At 52.4% G+C, this 14,703-nt stretch overlaps 11 protein-coding genes across 11 annotated transcripts; 6 read left to right on the plus strand and 5 right to left on the minus strand.

Annotated features, from left to right (window-relative positions):
- Positions 1–856: 856 nt before the first annotated feature.
- GNI_056400 (putative polyprotein) lies at positions 857–1,189 on the minus strand (the record flags this gene model as incomplete). The annotated part of the gene is made up of 1 exon (XM_011131668.1): positions 857–1,189. A coding segment is annotated over one exon (333 nt), but the record flags the coding sequence as incomplete, so codon positions are not given.
- Positions 1,190–2,661: 1,472 nt separating this feature from the next.
- On the minus strand, positions 2,662–3,402 carry GNI_056410 (hypothetical protein; the record flags this gene model as incomplete). Its single annotated transcript, XM_011131669.1, has 1 exon — positions 2,662–3,402. One exon carries the CDS (start codon positions 3,400–3,402, stop codon positions 2,662–2,664), a length of 741 nt encoding a protein of 246 aa, XP_011129971.1.
- A 283-nt stretch (positions 3,403–3,685) lies between these two features.
- Positions 3,686–4,324, plus strand: GNI_056420 (reticulon protein; the record flags this gene model as incomplete). The annotated part of the gene is made up of 1 exon (XM_011131670.1): positions 3,686–4,324. One exon carries the CDS (start codon positions 3,686–3,688, stop codon positions 4,322–4,324), a length of 639 nt encoding a protein of 212 aa, XP_011129972.1.
- Positions 4,325–4,542: 218 nt separating this feature from the next.
- GNI_056430 (hypothetical protein) lies at positions 4,543–4,998 on the plus strand (the record flags this gene model as incomplete). The annotated part of the gene is made up of 1 exon (XM_011131671.1): positions 4,543–4,998. The coding sequence occupies one exon, from the start codon at positions 4,543–4,545 to the stop codon at positions 4,996–4,998; it is 456 nt and encodes a 151-aa protein (XP_011129973.1).
- Positions 4,999–5,062: 64 nt separating this feature from the next.
- On the plus strand, positions 5,063–5,320 carry GNI_056440 (putative plasmid stabilization system protein; the record flags this gene model as incomplete). The annotated part of the gene is made up of 1 exon (XM_011131672.1): positions 5,063–5,320. The coding sequence occupies one exon, from the start codon at positions 5,063–5,065 to the stop codon at positions 5,318–5,320; it is 258 nt and encodes an 85-aa protein (XP_011129974.1).
- A 499-nt stretch (positions 5,321–5,819) lies between these two features.
- GNI_056450 (hypothetical protein) lies at positions 5,820–6,587 on the plus strand (the record flags this gene model as incomplete). The annotated part of the gene is made up of 1 exon (XM_011131673.1): positions 5,820–6,587. The coding sequence occupies one exon, from the start codon at positions 5,820–5,822 to the stop codon at positions 6,585–6,587; it is 768 nt and encodes a 255-aa protein (XP_011129975.1).
- Positions 6,588–8,070: 1,483 nt separating this feature from the next.
- Positions 8,071–10,104, minus strand: GNI_056460 (thiamine-phosphate synthase; the record flags this gene model as incomplete). Its single annotated transcript, XM_011131674.1, has 1 exon — positions 8,071–10,104. The coding sequence occupies one exon, from the start codon at positions 10,102–10,104 to the stop codon at positions 8,071–8,073; it is 2,034 nt and encodes a 677-aa protein (XP_011129976.1).
- Positions 10,105–10,445: 341 nt separating this feature from the next.
- On the plus strand, positions 10,446–10,814 carry GNI_056470 (cofilin; the record flags this gene model as incomplete). The annotated part of the gene is made up of 1 exon (XM_011131675.1): positions 10,446–10,814. The coding sequence occupies one exon, from the start codon at positions 10,446–10,448 to the stop codon at positions 10,812–10,814; it is 369 nt and encodes a 122-aa protein (XP_011129977.1).
- A 274-nt stretch (positions 10,815–11,088) lies between these two features.
- Positions 11,089–11,817, minus strand: GNI_056480 (CutC family protein; the record flags this gene model as incomplete). The annotated part of the gene is made up of 1 exon (XM_011131676.1): positions 11,089–11,817. One exon carries the CDS (start codon positions 11,815–11,817, stop codon positions 11,089–11,091), a length of 729 nt encoding a protein of 242 aa, XP_011129978.1.
- Positions 11,818–11,826: 9 nt separating this feature from the next.
- On the plus strand, positions 11,827–13,191 carry GNI_056490 (cactin; the record flags this gene model as incomplete). The annotated part of the gene is made up of 1 exon (XM_011131677.1): positions 11,827–13,191. The coding sequence occupies one exon, from the start codon at positions 11,827–11,829 to the stop codon at positions 13,189–13,191; it is 1,365 nt and encodes a 454-aa protein (XP_011129979.1).
- A 162-nt stretch (positions 13,192–13,353) lies between these two features.
- GNI_056500 (L-lactate dehydrogenase) lies at positions 13,354–14,301 on the minus strand (the record flags this gene model as incomplete). Its single annotated transcript, XM_011131678.1, has 1 exon — positions 13,354–14,301. One exon carries the CDS (start codon positions 14,299–14,301, stop codon positions 13,354–13,356), a length of 948 nt encoding a protein of 315 aa, XP_011129980.1.
- Between the last annotated feature and the right edge of the window lie 402 nt (positions 14,302–14,703).

The following is a 14,703-nucleotide window of genomic DNA, read 5'->3' on the forward strand; positions in this document are numbered from 1 at the left end:
TGGGTGGTGGAACGCGGTTGCTTCAGTCGAGCGCCTATCAAGCAAGACTTCACAAAGGCTGCCACGTCAGCAGGCATGCCTGACCACACAAAGTACTGCGCTACTCTTCTCAGTCTTTGTCACGCCCATGTGTTCCACCTCGTCTGTAGTGCAAGCTGCGAATTACTCTCTCTCGTAGAGCCCCGGTACCTACCCTCGACGAGTCGCGGCTGCCACAATCCTACCGTCGCGCTCTACATAAGCTTTGTGGCCAGTCAGGCCCTCCTCCGCACGCCTCACCTCAACCACACTCGGCAGATCTGTGCCCACGTCTATCTTGTCCAGCTGTCTGACCGGTAGACCCACGGCGTCTAGCAGATCATCCTCGTTGATGTCTGGAGCGGCATACCTACTAAGCCAGTCGGCAACGTTATTCTGACTTCCCTGTAGGAACTCTATATCGAAGTTAAATTGCCCAGGGTACAAGGCTGGACCTTGTTCGTGTGGGCCGTCGCCAGGTATCTGAGATTGTTGCGATCCGTCCGTGCGACAAACTTCTCCAGGCCGAGTAGTCTCGCCATTTCTCCAGTGCGTACTTGATTGGGTAGAGCTCTCTCTCTGGGGTATCCTTCGTTCTGCTTCTGACAACCCTCGGCCTGCATACATTAGGGGTACTTCTCTACCGGGGTACTGCATGAGCGCTGCTCCTATGCCCACCCACTCCGGAGCCATCCGTGTATGCCACGCACGGATTTCCTGGCCGTGGCGCATGTAAGGTTGCGGTATTCGCTACCGCTTGCAGTCGAAGTCTAGCTGCAGTCGATCTGTCCGTCGGCGGTGCAGCCTCTGTTATACTCTTCATGGACTTATTACGTACCTTGATCCCGTCTCGACCTACCTGATAACCCAGATAGTCGGTCGTCGGCTTCATCCACTCAGACTTGTCGAGTCGAAGGTAGAATCCAGAGGTGATCGTACGCTGCAGGGCTTCCTCCAAAGGGGCTAGGACCTCCTCCTTGATGTCACCACATCGGTAGTTAAAACCACATTGCCAACGAGATGTCCGATCCATTGCGCGCTGAAACGCCGTCGGAGAATTCTTTATCCCGAACGGTAGCACGTTGAATTCAAACAGACCGGTCGGAGTGATGAACGCAGTGAGCCGCTTACTCTCCTCCAGGAGCGGGATGTTCCAGAATCCCCTGTTCATGTCATACGAGCGTTACGTAATAGTTCCTACCGGCACACGTCCTCAGGTTCGTCCATAGTTCAGCCCGGCATCATGTCCTCTACCAGTCCTACTCTTGCCTTACAGCCCCACCTGCTCGCCAATCTCACGTAACAACTCAGTTTGTCCATCACGTTATCGCTTCACCAGGTCTTGAATGCGTGCACTTGCCAAGCGTGCACAAGGCCTGACCACTCGGTTTTGAACATCTTAGGCTCACAAACATAATGGTGGTTATAAATCCCGTCACTCTATTCCCGGGCGTGGACACAAACGGGGACCAGCATTTGAACAGTGGAACCGGGGCCAGGTCCGAACAGCAGAACCGGGGCCAGGTCTGAACAGCAGAACTGGGGCCAGGTCTGAACAGCGGAACCCCAACTCATCGCAAGTCACCGTTACATCCAGCTGATGCGCCAGCTTGTCCGGTGCACGAACACGGCAGTAAAACACGACGCTCCGTGGCACAGGCTCTGCTTGCCGGGGGGGTCCGATTCTCGGGCAAGAGGCGTCACGCAATTGAATCGATTATGTACTGGGATAAAAACGTTACACTTGGTGGTGAAGTCGTATGTCGAAGTCATCAAGCAAGCATTGAGTGCTCAAGTCAATTTATGTATGACACACCTCACCAGAATTGTTGTGGATACCTCCAACGCGGCGGCATGGTACTCGAGAGCAGTGGCACAAATATCCTGGACTAAACCCTACTGATCGTCTATGGAGACCGCATGATGAAGAGAGCCGGAAAAGGCCAAGGAGAGGGCCCCAGTTAAAAAGATGGAGGAAGACGAAGACTCCGCTTCGGGAAGACTCATTTCCAGACTCAGCTACCAGATAGATTGATCGGGAATAATGTGAATATGCATATTGATGACATTGTCGTGTACGCTGGAACCACACGTTGTTCGGACGGTTGGAACAGGTACTAGCGGGGGTCCTAAGGATCATGGGCACAGTACTAATGAGCCTACCATTCGGATGGTCTTGGTTGAGTCCACAATCAAGACCACAATGCAGAAATGGCCACTTACGATCTTCGAATATTCATTTTGCCGTGTCTCACACAGCAGGGCATGCTACATTCCTGTGCACGAGCTCTACCCATTGGGCACCGACGGCTCAGGATTGCACGTGGGTGGCAGAAAGACAATTTCTGAAGAGGGACCGGCTCTATGAAGAGGGACCGGCTCTATGAAGAGGGACCGGCTCTATGAAGAGGGACCGGCTCTATTGGAACAACTCCTGACAGACTGGGACACACTTACATGCTCGGACTAGAAACTTCATGTATCTGTACTGCATTGTGTTACTGGCTGATGGAAACCACACACGCGCGCAGACCCGAACACACGGATCTGCCGGCAGACCCGAACACACGTATCTGCCGGTTGGTTGGTTGGTTGGTTGGGTGGTGAGGCGGTTTGGTTTGTTCTTGTCTGGTTTGTTATAGTTTAGTGTTTTTTAAACTGAGGTTTGAGTGAGAAGAGTGATCTTCTGCCAAGACGTTCGCGTTGTGGTTCGGTAAGTTGTTCGAGAAGTTTCCGGAGATGGTGTGGTGGTAGGTGTATATTTTGTTGTATGTCTCTGAGGCCGAGTGTGCCGTCTTCAGTTGCGGAGGTTTCGAATAGTTTAAAGAGCGCAGCAGAAGCTGCTTCCATTTGAGAGTCGCTAACGGCACCGGTATTTTGGATGACCTTGACACCTTCTTCCTTGAAGTATCGGAACATGCTTTCGTCCTGGGCACCACCACGAACGCGTGCCTGTTCTAATGCCCGTGCATCATCAACCGACAATACCTTTGGACCCTGTACGTCTTCGGGAGCACCGAGTTGGCTGGCAACATAGCATTGATATGCGGGGTCCAAGAGATTAGGTAGGTAGGTACTACTGCTCTCTAAAATAGCTGATATACTCAACTCATCCGGCAGATCCTCTAACACCTCTTGACTACTACCCAAAACCACTCCAGTTGTACTACGCTCCGGCTTCCCTCGCAACATATTCACTAGACAACCCTGCTTCTTACTCAACCGAATCTCATCACCTGATAACATACCAATACATGTACCAACCGGCTGACCGTCCCATACATCAGCTATGAAATCGGGCACACGAATTAGCACAGCCTTCTGATTCAAAGCATCACCTTCAACTATCAACTCACATGACACCCCACTATCCAAACCCAACATTTTATTTACAGCCACACTGTGGGAAGAAAAACCGGGAGCCATCGGGTCGGTAGGTGGTCGGTAGGTGTGGTGGTCGGTAGGTATGGTGGTCGGTAGGTGTGGTGGTCGGTAGGTGGTCGGTAGGTGGTCGGAGAGAAAAAACGTTTCTGAATGGCAATGTGACGGAGCGGCAATCCCGCTGGACGTGTGATGCATTTTTCTGAGTAAAATTTCCGTTGGGATGGAGCCAGGATGGCGCTGCCAGTATCTGTCGGGGTTATAAAAAATAATTGCGAAATTTACTATGTCCTCCCAGACGAGCACGGCATCCTCCACCCCGTCCAGCGTGTCATTTGGCAGCGTTTTTGGATCGGTTGAGAAGATTGCTAGCTGGCAGGATATTGGATATTCTACAAGGTATGTGTTGGGACTGAATGTGGGTTGTTTGATTGCCTTTATGGTGCGGTTGAAGCCGTTGAGCACATTCCTCTTTCTCTGTGGTTTTGCTTCGATTGCTGGATTCGCCCTGACTCGAGTGTTGGGATGGAAAGAAGATGTGAATGGTGCAGCTATCCTTATATCGGAGGCTCAGTCGCAGAAGATCTCAGAGTCACTGCAGCAATCGATGAATTACGTTTATAAGGCTGCTCGACATGTGTTCTACTGGGCCGATAAGAGGTACTCTGCTACCGTCACGGCAGTGTGCTTCGTTACTTCATATCTTATGACCATCTTCTCGCTGCCAGTTGTGACGCTGCTATTGGCGGATGGCTACCTTCTACAGAAGCCGGCTATCGAGCTGTACCAGAAACATGGTAAGGCCATCCTTCAGCCGTACCTTGATCAAGGGCTGGACAAAGTGCAATCAATGCACAAAAAAATGCCATCTGTCCAAGACATAATCACACTACTGGCCAGCTCAGGGAAGAACAAGAAGATTTAAACACATCAATTTTACTCTGTAAAGAAACGGAATTACGCGTGACCAGAAACCCTGCCCGCAACACAATAGGCAAGGCCATGCTATTGGGGGGAGGATTAACTGACCATAGCTGACCATGGCTCATAAACGGATCATGGTCGCTCACTGTGGTCTTAGTACGTAGAGTTATTTGTGCGGGGAGTCTGTGGGTGATATTTTTTATTTCGTGAAAATCATCGATGCCAAGTGGTAGCAAGGCCAAATATAGCTCCATCCAGAAGGCTCAAGCAGGCGCCATACGAGACAGCTACATCAATAACTATGGTGCCGATAGGGATACAGCATCCGGAATTGCGTGGGCCACTGTAAACAAGTTCTCGGGAGGAGGCTGCAACGGAGGCAGCGGAGATCCGAGCCGCTATCACAATTACGTTCCTCCTAGCCACCAAGCCGGCGTCCGCAATACAGGCGATAGCACAGGCGCCAAGCCCGAGAGCTACGGTGGAGGTAACATAAAATCTGAGAGCTACGGCGGCGGTCACGGCTACGGCGGAGGTAACATAAAATCTGAGAGCTACGGCGGCGGTCACGCCTACGGCGGAGGTAACATAAAATCTGAGAGCTACGGCGACGGTCACGGCTACCAAGGCGGTCATGGCTACGAAGGCGGTCACGTGAAGTCCGAGTACTATTAGAGAACCGTGCGCGTCTGCCGCATGCGCGTGAATTGCCGTTTTCATCTGCACATTTAATCGCGAAATGGCGAGGGGTAGTAAAGACAAATACAGTGACAAGCAAAAGCGACAGGCCGAACATATCTACGACTCCTACCGAGACCGGTATGGCACAGATGAGAAGCGCGCCGCTGGCATAGCATGGGCTACGGTCAACAAGTACTGGGGCGGCGGCATGAAGGGCGGCTCCGGCAGTGATCCCAAGGCTTCCAAGGTGAAGGAAGAGAAGCCTAAGACTCGAAGGCGAGTGAAGAAGGAACAAACCCCCTCCGACGAAGAATAGTCAAAACCTGTTTTTCCGTCTGACCAAGAACAAATCTTCCGACACCCAATTCGACACTACACCGCTTGTTTACTGCCTACTGCACTGGTTGCCCGCTGCACCGCTTGTCCACTGCCTACTGCACCGCTTGTCCACTGCACCGCTTGTCCACTGCACCGCTCGTCCACTGCCTACTGCACCGCTTGTCCACTGCCTACTGCACCGCTTGTCCACTGCCTACTGCACCGCTTGTCCACTGCCTACTGCACCGCTTGCCTACTGCACCGCTTGTCCACTGCACCGCTCGTCCACTGCCCACTGGTTATTACACTACACTGACTGTTACACTACATTGGTTGTTCCCACGCCTAACGTTTAATGAATGCCTGTCGGAAACTGGTGTCGAAGCACTCGCGTCGAACACGATCGCGCCCAACACGATCGTATCGAACACGATTGTATCGAACACGGATAGCTTTTCCGAGAAGTGTGTGTGTGACGGGTGCAATAGGTGCAGAGTATGTCAGCGAAGATAACTGGTCCGAACAACGCCAGACAGGAGCTCCACGAGTGGCAGGATGTGAAGCACTTTGTTAAAAAAGGCTTCGGCAAAAATGCGCCTGTTCCTACGCATGCGATCTTGTTGTTCGAGATAGGCGCTTCTCCTCAGAAGCGTTCGGCGGTAGTGAAGCGTACAGGAAACAAGCCGTCGTCGGTGAGCAAGAGCGTACCGAAACTGAAGGCTGTGCCTCAGAAGAAGACGTCAGCAGTGTTCGCTTCGCCGCGGGTGCAGGCGACGTCACCGCACACATCGACGCGAACAACTGTGACCCTACCCAAGAAGAAGCCCGGCAGGAAACCTGGAGCTTCGCCAAAAAAGACGGTGGCTTCACCAAAAAAGGCAGCAGCTTCACCAAAAAAGGCAGCAGTAGGCAAGAAGGCGGCAGCTGTAGGCAAGAAGGCGGCCGCGTCGCCGAAAAAGGCTATCAAAAAACCCATGGTGAAAAAAGAACCGGTTAAGCCCATGGCAACTCCCACCAAGAAGATCGCAGCAAGCCCGAAGAGAAAGACGGCCGCGCCCAAAAAAAAAGCAGCCGTTAAGAAGACCGCTGCCAGCCCCAAGAAAGCGTCCCTTATGACCAAAAAAACGATTATCAAAAGATCCGGCTCTGGAACGGCCAAGACTCAAACCAAGGGCAAACCAAGCGTGAGACCTGTCAGCGCCGCTTCGGCAGAGGGCCGTCTCGGCAGCAGCGCCATTTCCAACATCATCAGCAAGTTCATCTGATCCCCGCAGCATCATTGAGCTCTGCGGTCCCGTGCAATTACAGGTCCCGTGCAATTACAGGTAGTGCGGCTCAATAAAAGCAGTATTTGATGTCAGACAGACACTGTGGGGCACCTGCTCAGTGGAACGATGTGTTGGGATCATAGCACGGTCGCCGGCTGTTCTCGGCGTCCAGGCGTTCAGCTACACCTGCCTGCAGTTAAAGACACCTAGATTTTGCTTACCTGGAACTTATCCTCTGGAAACAAACTACGCATAAGGAACAGTCCGTCGTGTAATCTCAAGCTGGGCGGCGCTCAAGCTGAACAGCGGCGGGTCCTCAAGCGGAGGCGAGACATTCGCTTGCGGTCTCCATAGCCAAAATAACCGCCAGCGATCGTTGCCGACAACGGCCGTCTGTCCTTGGTACAGCTCGGGCGCCTGCACCCGCCTTGGCACTCTGTTATGCTTCGTAACGCAACGTTCACGTCCGCAGGTTCACCCCCAACGCTAGTCCCATCTCCTCGAATCCCATCGCCTTTGCCAGCCGTCCCGTCGGCTGGAGCAGCCGTCCCCTCCGCTCCAGCAGTAGTTCCGTCGTCGGTGGAGCATTTGCCTGTGGTCAGTGCCCCAATTTCGGCAGCGATTCCTTTGATGACTGCGATATGGAGATCTTGGATCTTGGCAAGAGCAAGCCGGCCCTCGGACTAGTGCCAATTGGCGGGGTCGAAGAGGAGGTTGCACGTGTTGTACGTCTGGAAGTGTTAACAGAGGGTGCCCACGTCGAAGTCGAGGGTCCCCATGCTGAACACAGTTGCTCGTGCAACGGCGTTGGCGCCAGGCATGTCAAATAGATTGTAAGTCACCCAGGGTTTGTCATCCAGGGCAATGCATGCATTCTCGGCTAGGTGGGCCGTTTGGTCAACACAAGGTGGTGGATTACGGGTCTATGCTACTGGACGGCTGTCAGAACGCACCGGACGCTCTGTTTCCAGAACAAGGTGCTGTTAAGTAAATCAACGTCGCGATCCGACCTGCAGGTCCGTTGCCGCTTGTGAACGACTAGGTGCTGTCATGATTGCAGACACATAAGCCAACATCCGCCACTAAACATAATTTTCCTGACTCCCGACCGGTTCCTAAACCGGCCGTTTCGAGGTCACAACTCTTCTCCAAAATTCTTAGCTAACTCCAGCATGCCTCCACAATCAAAGATGTCCCCGCAATTCAGCTGAGAAGCTCCAAATACTACACTAAAAAGACCACTCGTGGCATTTTTATTTCTGCCGCTCGGATTACTTACTGGCAGCATGTGCAATCCGACGAGTAATGCTTGACACCAGAAACGGCCGCTGATCACGATACACTGGGTGGAATGGCTTCCACTGTGGGCAGACCTGACTTACAGCCGGCAGACCTGCCTTACAGCCGGCAGACCAGACTCACAGCCGGCAGACCTGCCTTACAGCCGGCAGACCCGACTTACAGCGGGCAGACACCTGATCTAGATGATCCTTATGCGGAACTTATCCTCGGGAAACGAACTACGCATAAGGAAGAGACCGTCATGTAATCGCAAGCTGAACAGCCCCGGCCCAACGGTCATGCCCACGGGGCGCCCGGCGGAGACGTACTCTTCGGTTGCAACCTCCCCAGCCAAGGTGACTGCCGCGACGCCGGCGACCGTCGCCAGAAACGGGTCCCGCTCCACGCCGAGCATGGTGGCAATGGCCGTGCCAGTGATGCACCCAGTCCCGGTGATGTTCGCCATGAATGCGTGGCCATTCTCAAGAACGGCCGTCTGTCCTTGGTACGTCACCACGTCTCGGGCGCCTGTTACGCAGACCACGGAACCTGTCTTACTACTCAAGGCCTGCGCGGTGTCAATTATGTTTCGTAACGCAACGTCCACATCCGCAGGTTCACCTTCAACAGTAGCCCCGTCCGCTCCAGTCCCGCCGCCTCGAGCAGTAGTCCCGTCGTCCAAAACCGTACATTTGTCGCCTATATTAGTCTTGTCTAAATCAGTAGTCAGGCTCAGAGCACTTGAGTCCAGTCCTGTGGCCGAGCCTGCGGTGGCGTCCAAACCGGCGCAGCCGATGAGGCATTTGCCTGTAGCCAGTGCCCCAATTTCGGCAGCGTTTCCCTTGATGACTGCGATATCGAGATCTTGGATGATGCGGGAGGCAAGAGCAAGCCGGTATTCGGAGCAGTGGCAGCCGACGGGGTCGAATACGATGTTGCGCGTGTTGTGATTCTGGAAGTGTTCGCACAACGCGTCGACGTCGAAGTCGATGGTCCCAATGTTGAACACAGTTGCGTCTGCAACAGCATTCACGCCAGGCAGGTCAAGCAGATTATAAGTCATCCAGGGACTGCCGCCAAGGGCAATGCATGCATTCGCAGATAGGTGGGCCACGACATGGTTCGTTACATGATGGACTACCGGTCTGTGTATCTGAACAGCTGCCAGAACGCGCCGAACATTCTGTTTCCAGAACAAAGGGCTATCCGGGAGAGGCGACGTCGTGACCTTATTCAACAACGCTTGCAGGTCCGTCGCCGCTTGTAAGGCATTAGGTGCCGACATGATTGCAGACACCACCGCCACCCCCGGCACCTCACCCACCGCCTTGCTCACGGCACGAAGTACCCCCTCCACGTTCTCTAAACTCAGACCTCCAATCAACACAAACGAGCCTCGGTAACCAAACTCTTCGCGCAGCCGGCGCATAGTCCAGATAACACCTTCTATACCGATCACGTCCGTCTGCTTAGTCGCAGTAGAATAGACCGCTCCTAAGCCAACGTAATCAGCGACAGCCAGATTCTTCTTAAACTCTTCCCGCTCCAACGCCTCACGCTCATTTATAGCTTCAGTCTGCAGCGACTCCTCATAAGGCCTCGCCCACTGGTCGTGCTTTGCCCCCGGGTCGTGCTCTACCCCCGGGTCGTGCTCTACCCCCGGGTCGTGCTCTACCCCCGGGTCGTGCTCTACCCCCGGGTCGTGCTCTACCCCCGGGTCGTGCTCTACCCCCGGGTCGTGCTCTACCCCCGGGTCGTGCTCTACCCCCGGGTCGTGCTCTACCCCCGGATCTTTATCTTGCCGCGTGTTTTCTTTGTCAATTGAATCATCTTGAATTTTGCGGAAGCTCAAAGGACAGCCGGGTAGGTCTCTTGGTTGAATGGTAAGTCCAATGCAGTGATAGTTACCCAGGATGCGTCGCGCAACAACTGGACTCATATCTTCTTGGCCCAAGTGTACTCCGTAGGAGTCAACGGCGAACGCGACATCTACTCGATCATTCACGATCAAATGAGCATCATACTTGTCACACAGCAGTTTGAGCCGGCGCGCGTATCCGATAATAGTACGTGTGCTACTCGTCTTATCGCGCAGTTGCACCCATCGTACACCCGCCTTCAGCGCCTCTTCGATGCGCCCGAACTGAGCATCCGCCACCAAGTACAACTCACCCGACTGCGGAACTTCTCGCTTCACATCCATGCCCAACTTATCCATGCCCAACTTATCCATGCCCAACTTGTCTTCTATAAAATATTTCCAAAATGACCAGATCCCCAGAATGGATTCTCCCAATATCCCCCCAACCCAATATTATGAAAGCTCAACGTTCGCATGGGGTTTCATGCGCATGAGGTTTCATGTGTTGTCTCAATGGACCACCATCACGAGTCTGCAGAGTTTTTATTTATCCCCAATCAGATCACCCGAAGGATCAGGTAATATGATCGGCACAGAAGTCTCGAAATTTTGGACAGGTTTTTTTTAAGGCGGTGGCAGGGCGTCTACTGTGTGCGATCAGGTATTTCTGATGGGTTTAATTAAAGCATCAATTACTTAACTGTTCTCTTAAGATGTCCGGTGTTCCTGTCAACCCTGCCTGTGTGACTGAATGGACCGCTTTGAAGTTGAAGAAAAAGGACATTAACTACATCATTTACAAGGTCGAGAAGGAACGCGAGATTGTTATTGAAGAGGCAGGCAAGGTCGCCTATGATGATTTCAAGGCCAAATTCGATACTAGTACCTGCCGTTACGCCGTGGTGGAAGCGCCCACCAACCGCAAGCTCGTCTTCATCATGTGGACTCCGGGCAGCGCACCTGTGAAGGAAAGAATGATCTACGCAAGTTCCAGACAAGGACTCCTCGACAAGCTCGGCGGCGTCTCCAAGTCCATCCAAGCCACCGGCCACTCTGAAATCGCCAAGGAGGCGCTCGTCTAAGCACCTTTTATGAAACTACCCTTAACGAATATACTGTCTAAATCGCTTTCAGTTTGGGCTGAGTCACCGTGGGGTTTTATTCACGAAAGGATTTATTCACGTCGGGATTTGGTACAGTGTCTATTCGGGCTTCGTCAACCTGGACCTTGTTCACCCTGCTGTTGTTGTCACACACATAGTGTGCTGTGCTGAACTGCTGCATACCCGCGTTGATCTGCGGTATTGCTCTCATTTATGGTGTCACCCACTGCACCACCAAGGGCGCTAGCACCGCCTAGTTCCGGCTCGTTGCTATTTTTGCTGCATCCACCCGACTCCGTTCCCCAAAATGAAATCTGTTATCGGCTTCCACGACACGACTAAAGCTGCCATGCCACCAAGCAACTTGAGGAAGTTGGGCTCGGAGCAGAGGCAAGGTCTTTTCATTGACACCACTGCCGACCATGATGGGCAAGTCCATCATGCTCGAAAGGGTGTGCACCCCTTGATGTGCGCCGTCGCTACTTCCTCCAGAAGTTAAAACTGCATCAATTACCGGAATCGCTTGGAGGCACCTTTGGATCTCTGTCTTCATATTCGATTGGGGCAGAATATCCACGCACCGGTGTAGTGTCAAATGTCTGCCACTTTCACTCAAGCACAATTCCTGAGCGAACTTCTTCAGTGCATCGACATCTATCTCGGACCCGTTAGGCTTCAGGGCTCCTATGACGAACCCCTCCCAAAGAGGATTAAGTTCACAAACTTCCTTTATTGCCCGTGCCTCCTCGTACATCATCTTCCATTCTGTCTCGGTATAATCAAACAAACCAGCTCTCACGCGTATCATAACGCGGAATGGAATAGTGCTGTACTCATTCACGTAGCGAACCAGCGGCAGCGGTGGAGTAACTCCACCTATACTCAAATGTCCACATACCTCAATTCGCTGCACATCGCACGTGTTCAGAATATTCACCGATTGTGGGTCATCTATGCACACTTCCAACTGAATCTTGGGCATGATTAGAAAATGGCCGGCCAGGATAATGACCAGGTAGCCGTACTCGCCTGGCACAAAAACAAACACCGGAGGGTTCAAGATCCCGACCGACAATTGAGAGAGAAGGAGTCTGAGCTAGAGCAAATCCGAGTACGAAGACAGCAGCATGAAGCAAGAATCAAGGCACGAGAGCAAAAAGGGCTAGTCTTCGACGACGAAGCAACTACTCAGGCTGAATTGCGCTTCAGGTACTCCACACTTCATCAGAAGTTCTCGGACAAGCTGGAGGGTCCGTCATCCCTATTTCTCTCTATATATGCTATTTTGAGAGCGCAAACGGATGAGCACACGCGTGTGTGCTCCCTGAGCTATCCCGAGTTCCTACAGTCTACAAGCATTTCAGACCTTATATACACAATTGAGCGGTGCAACGAGTTCTTGGACGTGGTCGTACAGCTCTCGGACAAAGATGAGGAGGCTCAGTATTGGAATAATGCCAAATTAAGCATTGCGGGAGAAATAAGAGAGAGGCAACACGCCCCCTATAGTCTGTTGGAGCCAAAAGTTCAGCAAGAATTGCGGAGTATGCTGAAAATGTCCAAACTAGCGGATGTGATGGATATGCAGCGAATGGTCGCCCTGCAACTGCACTATGCATCCGCCGATGATGATATCGACATTGACTATTGGGAAGAGGTGGAGAAAAAGTTACCCTGGTTTTATGCTGTGGTCTATGTACGAGAGAAGCAGGATGCACTCATTGCGTCGGGCGTTCCATTGGAAGAACCCCTCTTGGCAAAGGCAGGTGGCGAAAAGCTCTCGGAAGAGGACCAGAAAACGGCAGAGGCTATTGCTGCTGCGGACATTGATGTCGAACAACGCGGATCAATGGAGGATCCCAATGCGGCATTTGATCGCATGGTTTTACGGGAGAGAGCGCAGGAGACTGACACAAACAATATTCTTGAAGGCGGGTCGTTTCAGACGTGGCAACCGGGGGTTGCTGGTGTGCTGACTAAGCCACGGTACTTTAGTCGAATCAAGACTGCACACGAATGGCACAAGTACAACCAGATGCATTACGACATGAATAATCCTCCTCCAAAGGCAATTCAAGGGTACCGATTTCTCATCTGTTATCCCAACCTCCCTACGGGGGTCAAACCAGCCTGGCGTCTGGAGCAAGACCCCTCAGCAACGCAGATAGACATCGCAACTGCAGATACTTCAAACACTGTCCTCATTAGGTTTTCGGCCCCTTCATACAAGGATGTCGTGTTCCGGATTGTGCGAAGAGAGTGGGATGCCACCCCTCGTAACGGGTTCAAAAACCTGTACGAGAACGGCATTCTCGTTTTATCGTTTGTATTCAAGCGCAACAGGTACAGGAAATAATGCTGGGGATGGCTCCGCCATGGTCTGACGGACTGGGCCATCGTGGACACCGGTTGCAAACGAAACGCCACAGTCGCGATGGATCCATTTTTTTGAATCTAAAGGAACTAAGTGCGGTGTTAAGATAAGGACGAAAAAACATCCATCATTGTGGTACTAAAATTACTCCTTGCTGGGCTCTTCAATGGATTCGGTTTCCTTAACCATGTCCTTAATAGCGTCCACAGCAACTTTGAGAGATTTGTTTTCTTGCTCATTAAGGGGCACGTGGAAAGTCTGGTCAACACCGTTGGAGCCAAGAGTGCAAGGCCACGAGATATAAGCTTGTTCGGACTCAACCCAGTGTACTAGGGGAAAGACTTCCTGAGTGTTGTTCAACACGCACTCGGCAATCTTAGCAGAGCACATACCAATCCCGAAGTAAGTGGAGCGCTTGGCATCGATAATAGCGTAAGCCTTGCGCATAACTTCCTGACGGATGCTATCCAACTCAACACCCTTAAGCTTGGGGTGGTCTAAGAGAGGGGTGTTCTGGATAGTGGCAGCGGACCAGGCTACGAATTGACGGTCGCCGTGTTCTCCCAGAACATACGCGTTGATGCTTCTCGGGTGCACATCAATCATTGAAGCAATCTGGGAGCGGAGGCGGCCCGAGTCGAGGTAGGTGCCAGAGCCAAAGACTTGGCTCTTAGGGAGTCCGGAATACTGCCAGGCAAGGTGAGTCAGGACGTCAACCGGGTTTGCAACAACAAGAATCTTCAGGTCAGGACGAATAGGTTGCATTTGTTCGCATATGGACTTGATAATGGACTTGTTGTTTTTGAGGAGCATAGACCGGGGCTCACCTGGCTTCTGGGGGTAGCCTGCGGTGATTATCACTAAATCGGATTGGCCAGCTTCAGCGAACGAGCCAACTCGGACAACTCCGGGGGAATTGAACGAGGCGTCGGCGATGTCAAGAGCTTGTCCTTCAGCGGCCTTTGCAATAACATCAACAATCAAAACTTCGGCAGCAACATCCTTCAGGATTAAGGCGTTCACAGTAGCAGCACCGACCATACCGCCACCGCCAATCACGGAGACTCTCTTGGGAGGAACACGGGGAGCCATTTGTAAAGGTTTCAAAATTTATGTGCCACAAAAAAGTACAGTTCGCAACACGTGTCCGTGTGTGTCCCACTCAACCAAAACTTGGGTCCATGGGTGGGTGTATCAGGGTTTGTCTCAGAACAGAACAGGTTGACACCCACTGGGCCCAAAAAAAGGGTTTGAACTAGGCTCCCAGAAAAAACTGGTTCTTCTACTGAGTCAGAGTCCTCAGCCGAGGCCTGAGGACTCGACGAAGACCTCGGCCGAGAGAACCTTTTTCCATGCAGCCCTCCGCGGTCGAGGACTTGCACCATCCCCTTACGCGCAGTCCTGTGTGCAGTCCTGTGTGCAGTCTTACGGGTACAGCATCACAAAAAGTTGGCTCACAGTCTTGAGCTGAAATTTGCCTAGTGCGTGGCACCA

The sequence above is a fragment of the Gregarina niphandrodes genome (assembly GCF_000223845.1).
Source record: "Gregarina niphandrodes unplaced genomic scaffold scaffold00008, whole genome shotgun sequence".
NCBI classification, from domain to species: domain Eukaryota; phylum Apicomplexa; class Conoidasida; order Eugregarinorida; family Gregarinidae; genus Gregarina; species Gregarina niphandrodes.